A 25,318-nucleotide genomic window follows, 5' to 3' on the forward strand; every position below is an offset into this window, starting at 1 on the left:
TAGCTTTAAATACTTTATGTAAATAACGGGAATAAAAGTAAGTGGGCCAGGCTGGACATGGTGGCTCAGGCCTGTAATCCCAGCTCTTTGGGAGGCCGAAGCGGGTGGATCATTTGAGGCCAGGAGTTTGAGACCAGCCTGGCCAACATGGTGAAACCCTATTTCTACTAAAAATTCAAAAATTAGCTGGACTTGGTGGCGGACACCTGTAGTTCCAGCTATTCAGGAGGCTGAGGCAGGAGAATCGCTTGAAGCCGGGAGGCGGAGGTTGCAGTGAACTGAGATTGTGCCACTGCACTCCAGCCTGGGCAACAGAGTGAGACTCTGTCTCAAAAATAACTAACTAACTAAATAAATAAAGCAAGCCGGGAACAGTGGCTCACGCTTGTAATCCCAGCACTTTGGGAGGCCAAGGCGGGCGGATCAAGAGGTCAAGAGATTGAGACCATCCTGGCCAACATGGTGAAACTCTGTCTCTCCTAAAAATACAAAAATCAGCTGGGTGTGGTGGCGTGGGTCTGTAGTCGCAGCTACTCGGGAGGCTGAAGCAGGAGAATCGCTTGAACCCAGGAGGTGGAGGTTGCAGTGAGCCGAGATCACGCCACTGCACTCCAGCCTGAGTGACAGAGTGAGTCTCTGTCTCAATAAATAAATAAATAAAATGAAATAAGTGGGCCACACGTAGTGGCTCATGGCTGTGGTCCCGGCACTTTGGGACGCCAAGGCAGGTGGATCACTTGAGGCCAGGAGTTCAAGACCAGCCTGGCCAACATGGTGAAATTCTATTTCTACTAAAAATACAAAAATTAGCTGGACATGGTGGCAGGCATCTGCAGTCCAAGCTACTTGGGAGGCTGAGGCATGAGATTCACCTTGAGACACCAGAATTGCCTTGAACCTGGGAGGTGGAGGTTGCAGTGATGAGTCAAGATTGTGCCATTGCACTCCCACCTGGGCGACAGAGTGAGACCTTGTCTCAAAAAAAAAAAAAAAAGTAAAATAAGTGAATTAAATATTCAACTCAAAAAAGAAAGTAAACAAAAAAATGGAAGGAAATAAAGATAAAATCCCCCAAATAATAGACCTTTACGAAGTCAAATGTTGACAAGGTAGAAGCCAAGTACTACATTATTCTCCTAGATTAACTCCTGGATTTGGACTGCCATGGATTGATGAGATCATGGAACAATCTTGGATTCCACGACTTTAAGTACAGAGTGACAATCTCTTCAGGTGGCCCAGGTAGTTTAACCAGAGATAGCACAGAGGTGTAGTTTTTCTATACAGATCTTCAAAAATACTTTAATATTAGCAATCCATCACGCAGCATGAGGGGCAGTATTTGTGCAGCTTGATCCTTGCTAGTAATTAAAACTATGGGGTGAACGATGCCAAAAATGACCTACATAGTTACTATAGTTACATGAAAATTAAAGCTAAAGTTAAAACACAATATGCTGGCTGGGCACGATGGCTCACGCCTGTAATCCCAGCACTTTGGGAGGCCGAGGTGGGTGGATCACGAGGTCAGGAGATCAAGACCATCCTGGCTAACATGGTGAAACCCCGTTTTGTATTTTGTTTAGTAGTAAATAAAATACAAAAAATTAGTAAACAAAATACAAAACAAAATACAAAAAATTAGCCAGGCATGGTTGCAGGCGCCTGTAGTCCCAGCTACTCAGAAGGCTGAGGCAGGAGAATGGTGTGAACCCAGGAGGCGGAGCTTGCAGTGAGCTGAGATCATGCCACTGCACTCCAGCCTCAGCAACAGAGTGAGACTGCGTCTCAAAAAAAAAAAACACAATATGCAAAAGTCAGCAGGGTTATACTAATCTCAGCAAATATGATTGTATGTTTACCAATGTTTAGTATTCAAAGTAGTTTATTTCCTGAAATCTTATATACCATCTTCAATTTCAATTTTTATTTGACAGATATTAAAAGCTGATTAGGAAAAATATTTATAATAAATGAAAAGAAAGCATACATAGTATATACAATGACTTGATTTTATAAAACAAAATATAATATAGCCATATTGTATACATCAAAATGTTTACAGTGATAGCAAGTCCTTGAAGGCAAAAATCCTTGTCTTACTTATCTTTATGGTCCCATATTATAGCAGAGTGCTTGGCACAAAGTAGATGTTAAATAAGTGTTTATTGTAAAAGTAGAAGTGAATAATGTATGTCTTCAAAAAAAAAAAGATACCCAGTCAAGTAAATATATTAAAGTTTTAATATGTTTGCATCTGAAACATACAAAAGCCTAAAGTCAATATCTAACTAAAATTCTCTAGTGTATCTTCATTATTATAAAGTTAAGTCTTTCGTCAAAAATTCAGCTCTAAAAATACGGTCTCAAAAATCATATATCTATGTATAACACTAAGACAAGTAAATTGTCGGCCAGGCACAGTGGCTAACGCCTGTAATCTCAGCACTTTGGGAGGCCAAGACAGGTGGATCGCCTGAGGTCAGGAGTTTGAGACCAGCCTGGCCAACATGGTGAAACCCTGTCACTACTAAAAATTAACCGGGTGTGGTGGCGGGCACTTGTAGTCCCACCTACTTCGGAGGCTGAGGCAGGAGAATTGCTTGAACCCGGGAGGCAGAGGTTGCAGTGAGACGAGATCACGCCATTGCCCTCCAGTCTGTCTGACAAGAGTGAAATTCCGTCTCAAAAAAACAGAAACAAAAACAAAACAAGTAAATTGTCTTAAGCTGCATCATCATCATCATCCACTGCAGCATAAATGGCTTGATTCCTCCTCTTAATTTTTTTTCTTTGTTCAGGTTCGTGTTCATCACTCAGCCTCTTCAATGACACCTTGGTTAAGTCCTCTCCATTCCCTGATTCCACAGTCCCACCAGGCTTCCCCTCTCTATCAACTGTGGAATCCACCGTATCATCAGAAGACACAATCATAGAGCCTGGCAAGATCCTGACATCAGAGAAACTTGCAGAAAACTCAGAAGTTTGATCAGAAGGTTCTACAGATGGTGTATTCATGTCACTATGTGCACTTACAATACTATCTTCATCTTCTTCTTCTTCATCTAACATTATTTCATCTGGATTAATAGAAGACAGAGCAGATGTGTCTGTATTATATTCACTCCGGTCTTCTCCAGAGTCATTACTCTCCACATCATCCTGTTCTTCATATTCACCACACACATGATGTTCTTCCTTGGACTTCTGAAGCCTAACATTGATGTCTGTGATGCCAAGTTGGGCACAAAATTCAGTAGTCTGAGGATTGATCCTATGAATCAGCTGCATTTGTGTCTGTGGCTTGCTAGGATCATAACAAGCAGCTGTTACACTAAAGTTACACGGAACCTTGAGGTCATGATTCAATTTTTCCAACACTTCTTTCATACCTTCTTCTGTTGCACTATAATCCCACCTATAAAAGTACAAAACAATAGCTTTTTACATTTTATTAGCTCTAAACAATAAATGATGAAGTCTAATTCTAGACTTCAGGCGCAAGGATAAAAAACAAGCCATCTATCAAAATTCCATTTTTAAAGTTACAGTTAATTTAGCAAAGGACCATTTAGAAATAAAAATAATTCTTAGAAAAAGCCATCTTTAACTCATACTCCAAAACAATTTTAATGTGTGGACTACATCTTCACCATATTATAGTTTTATGTACACTTATTCACTTATAAATTTATTTGAGGTAATGCTCAACAGTCCATTTTCCTGTCTCTTTTAGATGGAAAACCTGCAAACTGAATTGTTCTGATACTCATTCAACAATAATTCCCTTGATTAAAAACAACAGTGGAGGCCAGATACAGCGGCTCACACCTGTAATCCCAGTACTTTGGGAGGCCAAGGGAAGTGGATTGCTTGAGCTCAGGAGTTCAAGACCAACCTGGGCAACATGGGAAAGCCCCATCTGTACCAAAAATATCAAAAAATTAGCTGGGCATGGTGGCGTGTGCCTGTGGTCCCAGCTGCTCTGGGGGCAGGGGTAAGAGGATCCCTTTAGCCCAGGAGGCGGAGGATGCAGTGAGCTAAGATCCAAGATCACACCACCGTACTCCAGTTTGGATAACAGAGCTAGACCCCGTTACAAAACAAAACAAAACAAAACAAAGATGGGAGACACAAAAATTATGAATGCAATGGAAAAAGCAGGTCCTAAATAAAGTCTGACTTACCTTGCATGCAGGCCATTATTTTCAGGCATATTCCATAGGTGACCAGTCACATTAATAAGATCATCTGTAGCCCTGAGAATAGTGAGCCATTCAATATCATATTCCAAGTAATCAGGAGCACTGGGGTCATGTTCTATCTCTAATATCTACAGGATGAAATCAACATTAAGAAATATATATTTATTTTTAACAGCCTAAGAACTTTAATATAATTTAATAAAATAAAAAGAAATTTAATTTAAATTTAATCTCAATTAATTTTAAATAAACCCATTTAATTTTAAAACATGAATAACTAAAATACTCCCACAGAATTCTCAGAATATGTAAATTACAAAGAGCACAAAAAAATTCCGAAAGGAAAATTAATATTTTTTTAAGTCTCTGGAAGAGTACAACTATATTATAAAGCCACTTCGTTCTTCTTACCTGAAGAAAATCTCTATGTGGTAAGCATTTGTCCAAGGCTAAAAATTTGGTTGCTCTGGCTGTCTGTCCTTTATCCTTTGCCTGGACAATATGAATCGTGATTTAAGAAAGAATGTTAAAACAATCACAGTAATTCTTCATACACAGAATAGGATGAAAATAATCTTTATTACACATACCCCTAAGTTGTGTGTCAAAGGAATGACTGTTACTTTTCCAAAATAAGTTAATTCTATACCCACTTGTGCGATAAGAGAAGGCATTTAACTTCTCAGAGCTTCAATTTTCCTACAAAATTCAAAGCAAAAACTAATGATGATGATATTAACTCAAAGCATTGAATATACATAAATCAAAGCTTAAAGGATTAAAGATAAAAGGATTAAAGATAAACAAAAGAGCTTAAAAGTAAACTGGCAGAACTAAAACTGTACAATTTTTAGAAGAACCCATAAGAGAAAATCTTTGTAACTGTGGGGTTAGGCAAAGATTTCTTAGCTATACCACCAAAAATAGATGTGATATATCCATAGAATGAACTATTACTCAGCACTAAAAAGGAATGCAATATTGATACATGCTACAATATGAGTGAAACTCAAAATCAAGCAAATGAAAGAAATCAGTTGCCAAAGACTATATATTTTATGATTCCATTTAAATGAATGTTCAGGAAAGGCAAATCTATAGAAACACAAAGCAAGTTAGTGCTTGCCTGGGGCTGAGGGTAGGAACAAGGATTACCTGCAAGCAGGCACAAAGAATCTTCGGGGGTGATGGACAAGTTCTAAAACTAGATTATGTGATATTAGCACAACTCTGGAAACTTACTAAAAATCACTGAACTGTTCATTTAAAACGTGGTTTTTTTCTTTCTTTCTTTCTTTTTGAGACAGAGTCTTACTCTGTTGCCCAGATTGGAGTGCAGTGGCATGATCTTGGCTCACTGCAAACTCTGCCTCCCCGGCTCAAATGATTCTCATGTCTCAGCCTTCCGAATAGCTGGGATTACAAGTGTGCGCCAACATGCCCAGCTAATTTTTGTACTTTTAGTAGAGACATACTTTTGCCATGTTGGCCAGACTGGCCTCGAACTCCTGGCCTCAAGTGATCCACCTGCCTTGGCCTCCCAAAGTGCTGGGATTACAGGCATGAGCCACCACGCCAAAACATGTTTATTTTATGGTATGTAAATTACACTCCAATAAAGTTTTTTTTTCAAAGGTGAATTGTCAGAAACATGGGGGGAATCACAAACATGTAGGTCATTGTGTAAAAGGTTAAAAAGCCTTTTCCCAGCATCTCTAGTTAAAACCTGAACTCCAGAGCATGGCCTCTAGAAGGCAGTCATGATCTTGTTCCAGTTTCGTCATGGAGGAAAAAACACAATGAAGCAAGCTACGTATCTCCTGCTGAGGACCAAGCATCAGTTCAGTTCTGGTGAGGTACAAGTTGAGTATGCCTTATCTAAAATGCTTGGGACCAGAAGTGTTTTAAATTTCAGATTTTGGAATATTTGCAGAATACATACTGGTTGAATATCCTTAATCCAAAAATCTGAAAATTGTGTGTCATGTCAAAAATTTCAGATTCTAGAGCATTTCAGATTTCAGATTAGAGATGCTCAATCTATACTAAGAAAAATGGAAGGCATGGATCTTATAGGCAGATATTGGCAGCAAAGCAGTTCCAAGGAAAAGTGATCTTTGGTGCTGGTAAAGGGGCTAAAATAGAAAGTGTCAGTCAGAGGAGGTTGAGAAGCCAATTACAAAGAGGTCAAACATATCATTAATGCAGAAACACAATGAAAAGGGTAACCTCTCTGTCTCCCAGTGAAACTGGGAAGTGAGAAGAATAAACCCCCAATAGAAAGGGCCTATAGGAATATTTTCAGACAAAACCTTCCAAACTGTGTTTGAGGAACATTTTTAAAGTGTACCTCTAACACAGAAAAGTGTTTGGTTAAGTTTGGGAAGCATCACATTCTACTCGAAAGGGAATGCCCATTAGTGCAATAAAGACTCTCAGAAATTCTCTAAATGTTTCCAAGAAGAAATCTGTAACTCTGTTAACCCAGAATTTTCTAAACAGTTTTCCTATGGAATACTTTATGGGTAAGTCAGAGTTCAGCCAGAATCAGAGGTGAAAGGAAGAAATGCATACTTCCATAGAATTTTAATTATAAGTATATATTTATTTTCTACCTTCCATCAAGTACATCATCCACGCAGTTAAGCAAAGAAAACGGAGGATCATCCTGGACTCTCTTCTCCCCCAGTCACCAAATCACAATGATTCTCCTTCTAAAATCTCTCTAGAATCTACTTCATTCTCCGTATTCTCTCTTTGCCTTAGGTTAAAACCTTTTCTTTTGCTTAAATAGCCTGCTCTGCCTCCCATTTTACAGTACTCCAATCCATACACAACAATGCTGTCAAACTAATCTTTCTAAAATGAAAATCTGATTTCATCACTCCCCAAATTTCCCCACCATCTCTGGTTAAAACCTGAACTTCGGCCGGGCGCGGTGGCTCAAGCCTGTAATCCCAGCACTTTCGGGGGCCGAGACGGGAAGATTACGAGGTCAGGAGATCGAAACCATCCTGGCTAACACGGTGAAACCCCGTCTCTACTAAAAAATACAAAAAACTAGCCAGGCGAGGTGGCGAGCGCCTGTAGTTCCAGCTACTCGGGAGGCTGAGGCAGGACAATGGCGTAGACCCGGGAGGCGGAGCTTGCAGTGAGCTGAGATCCGGCCACTGCACTCCAGCCTGGGCGACAGAGCGAGACTCCGTCTCAAAAAAAAAAAAACCTGAACTTCAGAGCATGGCCCCTAGAAGGCAGTCATGATCTTGTTCCAGCTTCATCAGTCCCTATGCCTTAGTCCCACAGGAACTACCTACAAGCGCTCAAACACCCCATGCTCTCAGACCTTTAGCCTCTGCACGTCAGTCCCTCTAAATAAAATACCCTTACAGTCTGTTTGTTCCTGGCACTTCAAGACTCAGTTCAGCTATCACCTTTTGAAAACCTTCTCTATCGTCATCTCCCACGTTCCCATCCCACCAGTCTGGCTTATGTGCTCCCACTGCCTAAGTTTTCTCTCAAACTTACTGTACTATTTTGTAATTGCTTGTCTTTTCCCAGAATCATATATTGAGCTACTCATAAGAGGTAAGTTATATTTTACTTCTTTCTCTAACTTTACAACTGTGTCTGGTCCACAGATGTTCGATAAGTGTGTGTTAAATGAGAGAATAAATATTTTGTTTTCTACCTGATGCTGCATCAAGGCGGCAAACTTCACATGAAGGTGGGCAGAAAACCAATAAGTAGGTTTTAGATGCTCTAAAAGCTCTGAGGCAGCTGGACTTCCTAATGTGTTATTTTCCACTTCTTGTCGGAAAAAAGATTTAGTCTTAAGAAGTTGCTTCTTATTTCCATAATGATATATACTTCTTGGCCAATCATGAGACAAGAATATATCTATAGGCTGCTTCAGCTTTCAAAAGAGAAAAAGAAAAAAGAAAACTCTTAAAATAGGTTAATAAAAACAATCCCCTCCTTTTTCTCTACCACCATACAACCATTCACCCACTGAGATCTCTAGAATTCTGTGTAATTCATTTTAAGGACACTTTAAGAGAAAGATAAAAATACTAGGCTACTCATTCATCTAGGCAAAGAAAAGGTGCATTTTCTCTGCTCATAAATCATTCTTATTTTCAGTGGCAAGGCAAGGCAATGGAGACAGACTCTGGGCTGCCAATCATCTAAGATCCTTAGCACTTAGCTTCTAAAATACACGACGACCATAGTTCTTTTCTTCTTTGGTAAAGAAATTACTACTTTGGGCTGGGGGCAGTGGTTCACGCCTGTAATCCCAGCACTTTGGGAGGCCGAGGCAGGTGATCACCTGAGGTCAGGAATTGGAAACGAGCCTGACCAACATGGTGAAACCCCGTCTCTACTAAAAATACAAAACCTAGCTGGGCGTCATGGCATCTGCCTATAATCCCAGCTATTAGGGAGACTGAGGTAGGAGAATCGCTTGAACCCGGGAGGTGGAGGTTGCAGTAAGCCGAGATCATGCCATTGCACTCCAGCCTGGGCAACAAGGGTGAAACTCCATCTCAAAAAAAGAAAAAAAAAGAAAAAAGAAATTACTATTTTGAAGATCCAGAGAAACCAGATTTCACGAGACCTCTAACATGACTGATTCAGTAAACCCAAAGATTTATCAGGAAAAAAAAAATTATAATAGGCTGACATAATATACTAAAAAACTCTGTTTACTACATAAATTAGTATTTAATTAAACAACTAAAGGAAACAAAATATACTCCAGACTTATCTCCAGAACCTTCAAGTAATCTGAAACGAATACTCGAAAAACGAAATTAAAACCACTTAAATACCGGCTGGGCGCAGTGGTTCATGCCTGTAATCCCGGCACTTTGGAAGCCTGAGGTGGGTGGATCACCTGAAGGTCAGGAGTTCGAGACCAGCCTGGCCAACATGGTGAAACCCCTTCTCTACTTAAAATATAAAAAATTAGCCGGGCGTGGTGGTGGGCACCTGTAATCCCAGCTACTCAAGAGGCTGAGGCAGGAGAATCACTTGAACCCAGGAGGCAGAGCATGCAGTGAGCTAAGATCGCACCATTGCACTCCAGCTTGGGCAACAAGAGTAAAACTTTGTCTCAAAAAAAAAAAAAAAACTTAAGTAACTGCTCAAGACAATACAAAATATTAGATATGACTAACCAGTGAATAACTGGTATGGCCAATAGATGCAACAAAAATTCAGACTAGGGTAATGACTCTAAACTAGAAAAGTCATGGTTGGCTGGGCATGGTGGCTCATGCCTGTAGTCCCAGCACTTTGGAGGCCAAGGCAGGAGGATCGCTTGAGTTTAGGAGTTTGAGACGAGCCTGGACAACATGGCGAAACTCTGTCTCTAAACAAATACAAAAAAAATTAGCTGGGCGAGGTGATGCATGCCTGTAGTCCAAGCTACTCAGGAGGCTGAAGTTGGAGGATCACCCAAGCCTGGCAGATTGAGGCTGCAGTGAGCCAAGCCATGATCATACCACTGCACTCCAGCCTGGGTGACAGAGTGAGACCTTGTCTCAAAAAAAAGAAGAAAAGTCATGGTTGGGAAATGGCATCTAAGTTGGGTCTTAAAGGACTGGTAGGATTTAGATAGGTGAAAGAGAAAATCTATTTGAGGGAACTGTATGCACAGAGCATAAAAGAAACACTTGCAAGCATCGTTAGGCTCCTGCAGAGGCTCTACAGACAGTGTGATGGGCATGAGTGCAGTCAGGCAGGCTCTACCACTAAACTTTGGGAAGTCCTGGGCAGGTTACTTACCTGTCTGAGCCTTGGTTTCTCATCCGTAAAGGAATGAAGTTAAGAGTAAGATCTATCTCATAGGATTTGAGTGGAGATTATATGAAATACCAAGTGTGAAGTCTGCTTGGCCCAGTGTCAGCCATGTAATGGGTTCTCAAACGAAAACCTAGTCTCACCTACTCTGCAATTAAGCAGTGTTTCCATACCACCTTCACAATTTTCCCATTTCCTCTATCATCTTTACTATTACTTATTTTCTATTTAACACCATTACTTAATTACTATTACATAAAATGTTTAATATTTTCTTTAAAATATCACTTTAATATTTTCTTTTAAATATAATTTTATTGTAATAGGTATTCTTTAGTCTTACCCTAAGTAATATCTGAAATCATGAATTAAATGTTTCATTCTTACTAAAATAAACTCATAATTATTGAAGTAAAAAAAAATTTGCTGGGCACGGTGGCTCATACCTGTAATCCCAGCACTTTGGGAGGCTGAGGCAGGCAGATCACCTGAGGTCAGGAGTTCAAGACCAGCCTGGCCAACATGGTGAAACCCTGCCTTTACTAAAAATACAAAAAATTAGGCAGGTGTGGTGGTGGGCACCCGTAGTTCCAGTTACTCAGAAGGTTGAGCCACAAGACTCGCTTGAACCCAGGAGGCGGAGGTTGCAGTGAGCTGAGATCACGCCACTGCACTTCAGCCTGGACGACAGAGTGATATTCTGTCTCAAAAAAAGAAAAACAAAATGTTCATCGTGAAACTCCTAAAAACAACTCAAGATCCACATTAAAAAAATACTGAATTGCTCTTCTTGAAAGTAGCATACCAATATGACCAAAATACATTTTGGTACAGAATTACTTCAAAATTTTTTCAAGTCTGCTGTAATGCACTTTTTACATACCTGTTTTAATTTATAGACTTCAATATTTCTCACATGATATATACTCCTGATTGTAGATGAATTATAAGGGGGGCACTCAAAATGACCTTAGATTGAAGAAGAAAAAAAAGCTATATTCAATTTCCTTAAACACTGCAAATACAAAGACATATACACAAGTTTCCAAAATATCATGTACACCTTCAGTATATATGATTTTAAAAAGTTATCTAGGGAAATTTTTTTTTTTTTTTTGAGACGGAGTCTCGCGCTGTCACCCAGGCTGGAGTGCAGTGGCCGGATCTCAGTTCACTGCAAGCTCCGCCTCCCGGGTTCACGCCATTCTCCTGCCTCCGCCTCCCGAGTAGCTGGGACTACAGGCGTCCGCCACCTCGGCCGGCTAGTTTTTTGTATTTTTTAGTAGAGACGGGGTTTCACCGTGTTAACCAGGATGGTCTCGATCTCCTGACCTCGTGATCTGCCCGTCTCGGCCTCCCAAAGTGCTGGGATTACAGGCTTGAGCCACCGCGCCCGGCCGGAAATTTTTTTAAAAGATGGTGGACTGCAGTCTCCTGTGCGGGCTCAACTAAGGGTGTATGTGCTTTCTAAGGTCCCACACATGGTTGCTGGCACACTTCAGTTACTTTCTAAATGTTGACTGGAGACTAGTTCCTTACGCCCAATATTAATAAAATAACAAATTATTGTTGTTTTAAGCCAAAAAAGAAATATGTGTATTACATGCATAAATGATATCCCTGAGATAAAACAGAAAAAACTGATAAACATCTTCCCAAGAGTGGTTCCAATTTGTACTCACACCTGCCACAGAGAAGACAGCCTATTTTGTACCTCCATTTCAACAGTTTAGAATAAGAAAGAGCCAAGCGGCAGGGAACAGACTTGTAACAGTTACATTCAGGATATAAGTTTTAGCTGCCAACTTAATTCATGAAATTTGTGAAATTGATGTGAATCCAAGCTATTCCTTTAATTTTGAAATCAAGGTATAATTCATTCAAACACAATGAAATGAATAGGCAGTTGTGATATACTTATATAATGGAATATTATTCACAGATGAACAGATTAGATTACATGTATCAACACAGATTTCAAAACATGTTGGCAAGTTGGAGAAAGATACAAGCAATATGATACATTTATATGAAGCTTAAAACAAGTACATTGTTTAAAGCTCTTATACATGTGGTAATGATGTAAAATAATCAAGCAAATTATAATCACCAAATTCAACATAGTGACTGCCTGGCAAAGAGAGGGAGGGAAGAAAAGAAGGGAATGAGATTGAGGACAGATAAACAATGAACTTTAATTGTATCTATACTGTTTTATTTCTTAAAAATAAAAATAAAAACTAGCAAAATACTAAGACGTGATAAAACTAGATCAAGGATACAAAGATATATGAAAGAGTCAAAGTATATATTATGCTTAAGTTACTCTGGGGCATGCGAGTTCTAAAGTTTAAAAATAATTCTCAAAACAATACCTTTCCGATAGTCATGAGATTTAAAGATACCAGAGATTCCACCGATCCTTACACCTCGGTATTTTACCACACCAGCCAAACCTAAACAGTACAGTTAAATAAAATTACTGTAGGTAAAAGGAATCTCTTTACACTGACTGAATAAACCATTCCATTTAGATGGAATTCCACACAGTTCTAAAATTATTTGAAAATTAAGCACCATGATGAAGTTACCCTTTTTACATAATAATATGCCAACAGTGTATTAGGGATATATTATAAAAGTATATAAAGGCAAGGTCTGGAATTAGATGAGCCAAAACATTAAGTAGATTGCGGAAGGGACAAATGAGATAGGGTGCTGAAAGTGAAACAGACATAATTTGGTAACTAACTGAATACACGGGGGAGGTAGTGGGAGGCGGAAAATGTCCTATGATGGACTTACATGTATAAACCTGAAAATCAACAGGTAAGGTATAAAGAACCTGCAGCTTCTAGTTTCACTTCCGATTGATCATCTTCTGACAATTTCACTTTTTCACAATATTGTAATATAGAACGAATACATCAAAAGATGATCAATAAGTAGCAAAGTAGGGAAACTAAATTTCTGAAATTACAATCTCATCATTGGTAAAACCTATAAACAGTTCTAGAAAGAATATACATTTAAATAAAGGGATGAAGCTAGGTGGGATGGCTCATCCCTGTAATCTCACCACTTTGGAGGCCCAGGTGGGCAGATCACTTTGAGCTTATGAGTTCGAGACCAGCGTGGAAAACATGGCCAAACTCAGTCTCCACAAAACAATACAAAAAAACAAAAAAATTAGCCAGGCATGGTGGTACACGCTTGAAGTCACAGCTACTTGGGAGGCTGTGGTGGGAGGATGGCTTGAGCCTGGAAGGCCAGAGGCTGAGATGAATGAGCTAAGATGGAGCCACTGCACTCCAGCCAGGGCAACAGAACCAGACCTTGTCTCGAAAAATAAAGGGATGAAAAGGCTATATAGTTTATAGGGACTAATATTGAAACAATCTAATCAAATCTGTCAATCTAAAAGCAGATTATAGGAAATGCAGAGGATAAAAGGAATCCAATCAGCTAAACCCTGAATGCAGGAAATGCCACAGGACAAATTTCGTGTTTTCTTCAGCAAGTAAATGGCATGAAAAAGAGAGACAGGGAGATTATTATAGTCTAATAGACTTCAGAGTCGTGACAACCAAATGAAATGGGCTGGCCTTGTCTGGGTCCTATTTAAACCAATTGTAAAGCAGACATCCCTAGGTTAAGCAGGGAAATCTGACCATGAACATGGCAATAGATAATGAGTACTTCAGTTAAGTATAATAACAGTACTGTAGTAGTATTTTTAAAGATCCTTATCACTTAAAAACATGTACTGAAATATGTATAAGTGAAATAATCTAACAGTTGGATTTGCTTTAAATACTCTAGTCATCTCTTCCCACAAAAGAAAAAAAAAACAAAAAAAAAAACCAGGAGACTTCAATATAATAGTCGTTGAAGCTGGGTAACAGGTACTGAGATTCATCATGCTATACTCTACTTTTGTGTATGCTTAAGAATTTCTATTAATAAAAGTTTAAGGTCTTTTTTTAATTCAATAAAAATTATAAGAAAAAAATGAAGCGATTACAAATAGTGTGTGAGGTCTTTCAATTATATTAGCTAGTGCTTAAAACACTAGATGAAGGGCATATTATCATGATCAACCATTTAATAATTAACTATCTTAATTAAATTTTCATGATTAACTATTTAAATTAATGACATTCTCCAAACACCATACCTGTCAAGACACAGCCCAACTAGCGCAAATCCTGATAGACTCTTCCATCCCGGGAAAAAAAATTATCCACAAACACAATCACATACCTAAATAATAAATGTTTGGTGCCACCCAGCCACCATAGGGTAACTCTTGCAAATGATTTGAGGCTTCATGGTTTCCCCCAATGAAGAGCGTGAGAACTGGGGCCTTTTTCTCTCCAGAGTAATACCTAGAACATAAGAGCAAAGTCAGTTACCACAATTGGGCATACTAGAAAAGCAAGTAAGTTCTGAAAAAACAACAACAAAAAGAAATTGACCTCATCATAAAAAGTTAAAAAGCTCTTTCAAAAGGAATTGCCCGGGGCTGGGTGCGGTGGCTCACTCCTGTAATCCCAGCACTTTGGAAGGCCGAGGGGGGCGGATCCCCTGAGGTCTAGAGTTCGAGACCAATCTGGCCAACGTGGTGAAACCCCGTCTCTACTAAAAATGCAAAAATTAGCAGGGTATAATCCCAGCTACTCGGGAGGCTGAGGTAGGAGAATCGCTTCAACCCAGGAGACGGAGGTTGCAGTGAGTCAGGATCGCGGTACTGCACTCCAGCCTGGGCAACAGAGTGAAACTCTGTCTCAAAAAAAAAAAAAAATTGCCCAGTATCCATCCTTGCCCTTAGGAATGAAGAGCTTCCACCTTGGGCCTCAAGTCAGTGCCTGTTCAAATAAGTCAAGAACTGTGTCGAGTTCACTGCCATAACCTTATCTTTCTAGAACCACAAGCACATAGCAGGCGCCCAGTAAAAACTCCAGGATCACTAAATGAACTAATTCCAGAGTCCTATCAAGTAGCTATCTAAACCTGTCAGCTTCTTCCTCCAGGTTGTCCCCTCCCAGGCTTCGATCCCGTGTGAAATGGATAAAGATGGGTGTATGGAAAGAAGGAAAGTGACATTTCCTAAGCTCCTAATGAGACAGGGTGCTGAAAGTTAAGCAGACACAATTTGGTACCTAACTGAATACAGTACCTAACTGAATACATTTCCCGCCTCCCACTACCTCACCCCTGTATTCAGTTAGGTACCAGTTAAAGACACAGAGCGAACAAAGGATCTAAGGGAAACAGGCAGCCAGGGGCAGAGGGAAATCGAACCCAGTCCCACGCCGCACCGCCAAGTCCCGGCCCGGACCGCGTCCTCACCTGTAGAAGGTTTGCATGTGGCGGTACTTGGGCGGCACGGCCATGCAGCGTAGGTCCGCCTCGTTGCGCACCGCCTGGAAGTCGCCGCAGCACAGCAAGAGGTCGACAGGCCCCGGGCCACGCCGCTCCGCCAGCGCCAGCGTCTCATAGATCTTATCCAGCTCGCCGTGGCAGCAGCCGGCCACAGCCACCCGCATTCTGCCGGCCCGAGGAGGTGAGCGCTGCCTGCAACGCACTACACCACGGCCTGCCCAGGCCCGAATGATCGCTCAGCTCCCGCCAACTTTAATAAGTAGAGCCACAGCCTGGTGTAGACGCCTGCAAAATAATTCACTTCCGGTTTCCAGATCTCGCGATAGAGGAACCGGGAAGGTCAAACCTAACTCCGGGATCCCAGGGAACTTATTTTCTTTTTGTTTAAAAATGTCTTTCCACTCTGGGCAAAATGGTGAAACTCTATCTCTACTAAAAATACAAAAATTAGCCGGGCTCGGTACCGGAGGTCTGTAATAACAGCTACTCCAAAGGCCGAGGTAGGAGAATTCCTCAAACCCAGAAGGTGGAGTTTGCAGTGACCCGAGATCACGCCCCTGCACTCCAGCCTGGGCAACAAGCGAGACTCCGTCAAAAAAAAAAAAAAAAAAGGAAAGGAGAGGAGAGGGGAGGGCGGGGGAGGGCGAGACTCCCTCTCAAAAAAAAAAAGAAAAAAAGAAAAAAGAGAAAGAGAGAGATAAGAAAAGAGGCCGGTTGCACTGGCTCACACCTGTAATCCCAACACTTTGTGAGGCCGAGGCAGGTGGATCACGAGGTCAGGAGTTGGAGAGCAGCATGGCCAACATGGTGAAACCCCATCTCTACTAAAGATACAAAAAATTAGCTGGGCGTGGTGGCTCACACCTGTAATCCCAGCTATTTGGGAGGTTAGGACAGGAGAATCGTTTGAACCCAGGAGGCAAAGGTTGCAGTGACCTGAGATCGTGCCATTGTACTCCAGCCTGGGTGACAGGGTGAGACTCTGTCAGAAGGAAGGAAGGGAGGGAGGGAGGGAGGGAGGGAGGGAGGGAGGGAGGAATCTTTGTTTCACCTTAATTTATAAAGGATGTGTTTACTGAGTACTGAATACTAGTTAAGCAGTGTGTTTTTGTCTTTGTTTTACAAAGCATTTCAAAAATAGCATTCTATTATATTTTGACTTGCATTATCTTCTATGAGAAGTCACCTATACACTTAATTTTTTTTCATTGAAAGTAATGTGTCTTTTTTTTTTTTTTTTTTTTTTTTTGAGACAGTCTCTCGCTCTCTGTTGCCCAGGCTGGAGTGTGGTGGCATGATCTCGGCTCACTGCAACCTCTGCCTTTCGAGTTCAAGCGATTCTCCTGCCTCAGCCTCCCAAGTAGCTGGGATTACAGGCGCACAGCACCATGCCCAGCTAATTTTTTGTATTTTTAGTAGAGACGGGGTTTCACCACGATGGCCAAGCTGGTTTCGAACTCGTGACCTCAAGTGATCCTCCCACCTCGGCCTCCCAAAGTGCTAAGATTAAGGTGTTAGCCACTCCGCCCGGCCAGTAATATGCCTTTTTCTTTGCTGTTTACTGTTAATCTCTTTCTCTTCTTTCTCTCCCTACTCCTTACAGCTATTTTAATAAAATATGTCTAAGTGTTTTTTGTTTTGTTTTTTTGAACCTATCTCATTTATGCTTTCTGAATCTATAGCTTGGTATCTTTTTTCAGTTTCGGAAAAATCTTGGTCAGTTTCTACTTAAATGTTGCTTTTTTTTTTTTTTTTTTTCCCTGTCTTTTCCTACTCCTTTGGAATTTTTCCATGGTATTTTATCTATCTTTTATTTCTGTTCCATAGTTCTCGTTTTTATCAGTGTTTTATTTTGGATAATTTCTAATAACCTGTCTTCTAGTTTACTAATCCTATTTTGTTCTATTTCCAATGTATAAACTCATTTGTTAATGTTTTAACATAGTCCTTTTCAATTTTAGGATTCATATTGGATTATTTTCCAGTAAAGCCAATAGTTTAAAGAGATTCTTTATCTTTTAATTTGTTTTCTTCATCTTTTCCTCTCTTTCTCTCATATATTAATCGTAGTTATTTTAGGTTGCCTATCTTCTAAGCCCAATATCTTATCTGCAGAGCTGATTCTATTGTCTATTTTTGTTTCATTGGATTCTTAGTTTAAAAATCTCGTTTCTTGGCCGCGGTGACTCCCGCCTGTTGTCCCAGCTTTGGGAGGCCAAGGCGGGTGGATCTCTTGAAGCCAGGAGTTCGAGACCAGCCTGGCTAACATGGTGAAACCCTGTCTCTACTAAAAATATAAAACTTAGCTCGGCGTGGGCCTGGCGCAGTGGCTCGCGCCTGTAATCCCAGCACTTTGGGAGGCCGAGGCGGGCGGATCACGAGGTCAGGAGATCGAGACCATCCTGGCTAACATAGTGAAACCCTGTCTGTACTAAAAATACAAAAAAATTAGCCGGGCATGGTGGCAGGTGCCTGTAGTCCCAGCTACTCGGGAGGCTGAGGAATGAGAATGGCGTGAACCCGGGAGGCGGAGCTTGCAGTGAGCGGAGATCGCGCCACTGCACTCCAGCCTGGGCGACAAGGCAAGAAAACTTAGCCAGGCGTGATGGCGCACGCCTGTAATCCCAGCTACTTGGGAGGCTGAGGCGGGAGAATCGCTTGAACTCGGGAGGCGGAGGTTGCAGTGAGCCGAGATCGCGCCACTGCACTCCAGCCTGGGTTACAGAGTGAGACCCTGTCTCAAAAAGAATAAATAAATAAATATCTCGTTTCTGGTCTATCTGTATCTGTATCTATATCTATATCTATATCTATATCTATATCTATATCTGTATCTATATCTTCCAGGGTACATGTGCAGGGTGTGCAGACTTGTTACACAGGTAAACGTTTGCCGTGATGATTTACTGCACCTATCAATCTATCACCTAGATATTAAATCCAGCATGCATTAGCTATTTTTCCTGATGCTCTCCGTACCTTGCGGATCACTTGAGGCCAGGAGTTCGAGACCAGCCTGGCCAACATGGCGAAACCCCGTCTCTCCAAAAATACAAAAATTAGCAAGGCATTGTGGCACATGCCTGTAGTACGAGCTACCCGGGAGGCTGAGGCAGGAGAATTGCTTGAACCCGGAAGACGGAGTCTGCAGTGAGCGGAGATTTCACCACTGCACTCCAGCCTTGGGGACACAGCAAGACCTTGTCTCCAAAAAAAGAAAAAAAAGAAAAAGAAGAAGAAAAGAGGATTCTTGGGCTTGGTCTGTCTTCACCTATCTTTACAGGTCCTTGAGTCCTAGCAGTCTCACGGATGCTAAAATTCAAAACTAGGATAGTAAATAAAATCCCCAAAAGTAGGAATTTAGTTTGATAAAATTAAACCAAGATAAACGAGCAAGCAGGCGCAAATGGTGGATTCCTTAGGACGAACCTCTCAAGGCAAAGACAATTACCTGAAAGTGAATTAGAATTTCAAAAAATATTTTTTAAACACCCCAAAATAATTATTTTTAAATAAAACTTTAAAATCCACCGAGGATTTAAAAACTATCTCCCTCCGCCGGGTGCGGTGGCTTACGCCTGTAATTTCAGCACTGTGGAAGGCCAAGGCGGGCGGATCACTTGACATCAGGAGTTTGAGACCAGCCTGGCCAACATGGTGAAACCGTCTCTACTAAAAATACATAAACTAGCCCGGCGTGGTGGCGCGCGCCTACTACTCCTCCTCCTCCCAGCTTCTGGGGAGGCTGAGGCAGGAGAATTGCTTGAACCTGGGAGGCGGAGGTTGTAGTGAGCCGAGATCGCGCCACTGCACTCCAGCCTGGGAGAGACGGAGCGAGACTCCGTCTCAAAAACAAACGAACAAAAAAACAAACAAAACAAAAAAATTACCTCCCTCTAAGAGATTCTAAAATTATCAGTTTCTTTTTTTTTTCCTTTAAGTGGCCAAGGACTTTTCATTTTCCTGACAAATAGTTTTCCGAACTAGAATGCAAGCTAAATGAAAGTAGGTGAATATTTCTAAAACTTTCAGAAAGGAAGATGACCAAACTGGTAAATAAAGAATGACTGGGCCAGGCAAAGTGGCTCACACCTGTAAGCCCAGCACTTTGGGAGGCTGAGGTGGGTGGATCACTTGAGGTCAGGAGTTCCAGACCAGCCTGGCCAACATGGTGAAACCCTGTCTCTACTAAAGATACAAAAAATTAGCTGGGCATGGTGGTGAGTGCCTGTAATCCCAGCTACTCGGGAGGCTGAGGCAGGAGAATCACTTGAACTTGGAGGCAGAGGTTGCAGCTACTGTACTCCAGCCTGGGCAACAGAGTTAGACTCTGTCTCAAAAAAAAAAAAAAGGATGAGTGACCAAGACAAAAACAAGCAAAGAAAACACCTCTGGAAAACTTAATCAAGAAAAGATAATCTAATCAAGGTAGTACAGAGAATAATAAATCCATCTCTTACCATGTAAAAAAATTAGTTAAAATAAATATTCTAAGAAAAAACACCAAAATTAATTAAAAATGAAGCAGTACATGTAAACAGAACAATGATAATAGGAGACACTGTAAAGATTATCAAAGACATGAAGGCATTGTGTCCAGAGTGATGTTGGAGCAATTTATTTCAAATTTACAAGGAAGATATAATTTTCATGATGCTTACATTGATTGGGAGGGTAGAAAAATATGGAAATCTAATAGTTCTGATTAGTTTTAAATATTTTATTTTCCTTCTATATAGATGTTGTTGAAATAGAACAATGGATGTTTTTTACATTGTTAAATTTAACTTCTATATTTTATTTTTAATCTATGGGAATTGTTTTCCTCTAGATCTTTTTCCTCCATGTAAAAAATTTTAATTAAGGTATAGCTTACTTAAATTAACATAAATAACATTTTACATGCACAGTGTGATGATGCACATATGACAACCACCCATATCAAGATATAAAATATTTCCGGGCCAGCTATTGTGGCTCATGCCTGTAAACTCGGCATTTTAGGAGGCCAAGGCAGGAGAATTGCTTGAGGCCAGGAGTTTGAGAACAGCCTGGGCAATATAGTGAGACCACTTTACAAAAAAAATTAAAAAGAAAACATTAGCTAGGTGTGATGGTGGGTGCCTGTGTCCCTAGCTATTTAGGAGGCTGAGGTAGGAGAATGACTTGAGCCGGGGAGGTGGAGACTGCAGTGAGCCATGATCATGCCACTGCACTCCAACCGGGGTGACAGAGCGAGACCCTGTCTTAAAAAAAAAAAAGATTTACCAGAAAAAAAAATTAATTAAGGCAATTGACAAAATCTGAATAAGATCTGCAAATTAGATAGAAGTATATTAGCATTAATTTCCCAATTTTGATCATTTCACTGGTGTTATATAAGGGAATTCCTTGTTTTCAGGAAACACACACTGAAATATTTAGGTGTAAATGGACATCATTTCTGAAACTTATTCTCAAATTATGTATTTATATCTTTACTTATCTGCTCATACCTGTATTGCAGGGACTAAAAGTTAAGGAACTGTATTTTTTGGATTCCCATGCCACCTTAGTTCTGGATTAGGTTTTACAAGTGGGAGGCACTTGTGTGAGATTAGGAGGCAGAAGAAAGGTGAAAGCTGCTTCTTTTCTGTCTTTGGCAATTGTGGTAGCAGCAGACAAGCCTGACCTTCTCAGTGGCGGCCAGCACCCTAAGCTTCTTTAGTGGTGATGAACGTTCTGCAGCTCCTGATCTCAAGTACAATAAACCCTGCCTTTTTGCAACTTTAGGTCTTCCAATAACCTGTTACCTTTTTGTTTAAAAAACTTAGAATGGGTTCTGTTTTCCTGTGTGATATGCCAGCCAAGATGTTATTCATGTAAAAGGCAGCAAGCAGATGTTTTTGACCACTGAAAAGAACTCCAGGGAGACAACACTCATAGACCCTTCCTGGAAGAAAAAAAAAAAAAAAAGACTATAATGAAATCCAGCCAAATAAGACGTGAATACAAATAAGAATTCAGGAAGGAAGAACTGTGTTTAATAGATGGATGATTAAAAATGGAGCAGTGTAAAGGGATAGGAAATGTTGCAGGGTAGTTAATACAAGGTAGTTCAGGAAGGCCTTGCTGTTAGGGTGACATATTGAGCAGAAACTTTCATGAAATAAGGGAGTGCACTACAGGGTATCTGGGCCATGAGTTTTCAAGTTCGCTTATAAGTAAAGTATTACAAACATCAGGAAAAACATTCATCATTGCTATCCGTATCTTATAATTGAACTAAGTGATTATGGCACCTATTACCACCTGATGGCAGCACTCTACAAGAAAGCTAAGCAGAGACAGTGACCTATGCCTGATGCAGTAAAACTATAGTCAGTAGTTGCATAGAAAAGCAAACATCACAGACAGATAAAAGAGTTCTGTGGTGTCTCTAATCTCTGAATTTTAAACTTACCAGAAATTTTGTGGACTTTCTGATTTTAGCAGAAATAAAACAAGGAATATCTCCTGTGTATACATTTTATGGCTTCCAAATTATGTTCCTGTATTGTAAGTGGCAAAAAGATCAGATCTACTTTGCGTAATTTGTTATTTTTGCTTCCCTATTTGAAATGCATCTGCCTAATGTGGTCGCCCTTGCTTGAGGGGAGTAGGGGAGTCTTTCTATTACCTGGACAATCCAGAAGGTCATATAACCGTCAAAGATGGGCTGATAGTATATATAATGTTTCTTCTTCACCTATAAATAATTGGGACTCTTGTCCTAATATGATTTTGGACAATCTGCCAGTGTTTCCACATCTACATCCGGGGAAGTACTTAATTATTCGATTAGACAAATGTTCATGGATAAGCCAGGATCTGTGTGGAATAGCATACAGGGCTTTGCCTGGTTCATTCCTATTTACACTTCAGGTCAGAGCGTGGGTGCCAGCTCTACCATAAGGCCCTCCTATGACCTCAGTTCTGGTGAGGTTTCTCTCCTATGTACTCCCTTGGCCCCACACCCTCTCACTTACCACCCTACAGTGTAATGACTTGTTCACTTGATTTTCTTTACTTCTTGCCTGAAAGCTCTGTGAGAACAGGGAATATATTCATCTTGTTCATAATTGTATTCCACTCGTGGGCATTGTGCCTGGCACATAGTAGGTACCTAGCATCTATCTATCTATCTATGTTTTGTCAAATGAATAAATTTCCAGGATCCTTAGCTAGGTTCTCTTTTTTGAAATTCTTTTCATTATTAAAATAAATTAAAATAGTTTATTTTTCATTATTAAAGAAAAACAGTTGCTTAATCCACAGTGACTCAATTTTTTACACTTACATTTTTCATTGTGTATTTCCTAAAAACAAGGGCATTCTCTCCATGACAGCAGTACAATTATCAAAATCAATACATTAGCAATGATACCTTATCTACAGACTTTATTCAAATTTTACCAATTTTCCCATTGATGTCCTTTGTAACAAAATAAAAAAAAAAGTTTTTCCTTGTCTAAGATCCAATTATAGATCACAGGTTGCATTTAGTTGTGATATCACTTTGGTGTCCTTTAATCTGAAACAATTCCTCAGTTTTTCTTTCATGATATTTTTGAAGGGTATAGGTGTGTTATTTTGTAGAATGTTTCTTAATTAGGGTTTATCTGATGTTTCCTCATGATTATATTCATGTAGTTTTGGCAAGAATACCACAGAAGTAATTTTGTGTTCTTCTCAGCACATCATATCATGGTGTTTATTGCATTACTGGTGATACTAATTATAATGACTTAAATAAAATGTTACCTACCATTAGTAGGTATCTAATGGTAGGTACTCTACTATCCTCTATTATCCTTAGTATCTTGTAGAGCGAAACTTTAAGACTGTGTAAATACCCTGTTTCTCTTAATATTTTCACCACTTAGTTGTGGCATCCATTTGTGGTTCTTGCTTGAAACAATTATAACTCATACAGTTGTCAAGTGGTGATTTTCTTTTTTTTTTTTTTTCTTTGAGAGAGAGTCTTGCTCTGTCACTCAGGCTGAAGTGCAATGGCACAATCTCAGCTCACTGCAACCTCCGCCTACTGGGTTCAAGTGATTCTCATGCCTTAGCCCCCACATAGCTGGGATTACAGCCTCGCACCGCCATGACCAACTAATTTTTGTATTTTTAGTAGAGACAGGTTTTTGCCATGTTGACCAGGCTGATCTCGAACTCCTGGTCTCAAGTGCACCCGCCTTGGCCTCCCAAAGTGCTGGGATTACAGGCGTGAGCTACTGCACCAAGCCTCATTTTCTAATTCTATCATTTCTTCTACATTTGTAAGTTGGAATTCTACCATAGCAGTAATTCAATTTTTAAATGAGCATTTTCTTTTTTACCGTGGTTTCTAATTTTAAAACTTTGTAAACATCTGACTACTTCTATTTTAGACATATACATATTTCTTTTCTTTTCTTTTTATTTTTTATTCTGAGACATGTTTTCACTCTGTCACCCAGGCTGGAGTGCAGTGGTACCATTTCAGCTCACTGCAACCCCTGCCTTCTGGGCTCAAGCCATCCTCCCACCTTGGCCTCCCAAGTAACTGGGACCACAAGCTCAAGGCACCATGCCTGGCTGATTTTTTTTTTTTTTTTTTTTTTTTGGTAGCAATGGGATTTTGCCACGTTGCCCAGGCTGGTCTTGAACTCCTGAGCTCAGCTCAAGTGAGCCCATCTCGGTCTCCCAAAGTGCTGGGACTACAGACATGAGCCACTGCGCCTGGCCAGGCATATACATTTCATACCTTCTGTGGACCCGATGAATTATTGATGCACTATTTCCCACCGCAAAAGCCTTTGTGGACATTCCTTTATAGGATGGTTGCTTAGATGAACATTCAGTAGTATCATCTGGGAAAGTCCTATTAAGTTCTGGAGGACTGTAGGAGCTCTGGAAATAATTTTGGAACCAGAGAAACCTGTACCCAAATTGATTCAGCCTCTTACTCCCCAAACAACCTTAAGCAAATTATTGAACCTCTCACAGTCTCTTTTTTTTTTTTTTTTTTTTTTTTGAGATGGAGTCTTGCTCTGTCACCCAGGCTGGAGTGCAGTGGCACAATCTGAGCTCACTGCAACCTCCGCTCCCAGGTTCAAGCAATTCTCCTGTTTCAGCCTCCCGAGTAGCTGTGATTGCAGGCACGCGCCACCATGCCTAGTTAATTTTTGTATTTTTAGTATTGACGGGGTTTCACCATATTGGTCAGGTTTGTCTCAAACGCCTGACCTCAGGTAATCTACCTGCCTCGGCCTTCCAAAGTGCTGGAATTACAGGCGTGAGCCACTGCGCCCAGCCTCACATCTCACTTTTATTCCTGTCTGCTGAAGGCAAGAATGATGTCTTTATTCCACTTCAAAGCTCTAGTTCAGTGCATTCACAAGAAAACCTGTAGTTAGTGTCTGTTGAACTGCATTGTATCTCCTCTATACTATTGTCAGTCCATTTTCTTTTTTATTTAAAGTATTTCATCTGTTTTCAAGTCTTTTTAAAGATTCTTCTAAATTCGTTTTGGGACCATTCAGGTTTTGGTCTTCCTACACTTTAAATTTCCTATTTTTGTATAGATATATTTCTCTCTGGCTTTGTTTCTCATCTTAGGCAGTTCCACATAGATATTTATAAAGATTTTTCAGATTTTTTTCCAGCTACAGCTTGTTTTGCATTTCATTTTTTTCTTCGTTAAACTCACACTTTGTTGTCATTATTTTTTTCAGAAATTAATGCTGCTTTAAGAGTCATGGAACGACAGGGAGAAGTTTCATTTCTGTTTGCAGAGTAGTCAGCATAGATATTTCACTCTCCTCACCACAGTGCCAAATTTAACTGTTTTTGTTTTTTTTCTGCAACCTCCACCTCCCGGGTTCAAGCAGTTCTCCTGTCTCAGCCTCCTGAGTAGCTGG

The 25,318-nt window shown here is 40.4% G+C and overlaps 1 protein-coding gene across 2 annotated transcripts; it reads right to left on the minus strand.

The window, feature by feature from the left end:
- Positions 1 to 1,867: 1,867 nt before the first annotated feature.
- DBR1 (debranching RNA lariats 1) lies at positions 1,868 to 15,702 on the minus strand. 2 transcript variants are annotated; one of them, NM_001266043.2, is given in 8 exon segments: positions 2,604 to 3,418; positions 4,188 to 4,333; positions 4,617 to 4,697; positions 7,894 to 8,118; positions 10,891 to 10,976; positions 12,383 to 12,463; positions 14,271 to 14,395; positions 15,360 to 15,702. In NM_001266043.2, coding segments are annotated over 8 exon segments (1,635 nt in total). In that variant the 5' UTR covers positions 15,557 to 15,702; the 3' UTR covers positions 2,604 to 2,724.
- Between the last annotated feature and the right edge of the window lie 9,616 nt (positions 15,703 to 25,318).

Source organism: Macaca mulatta, chromosome 2, assembly GCF_049350105.2.
Source record: "Macaca mulatta isolate MMU2019108-1 chromosome 2, T2T-MMU8v2.0, whole genome shotgun sequence".
Lineage (NCBI taxonomy): Eukaryota > Metazoa > Chordata > Mammalia > Primates > Cercopithecidae > Macaca > Macaca mulatta.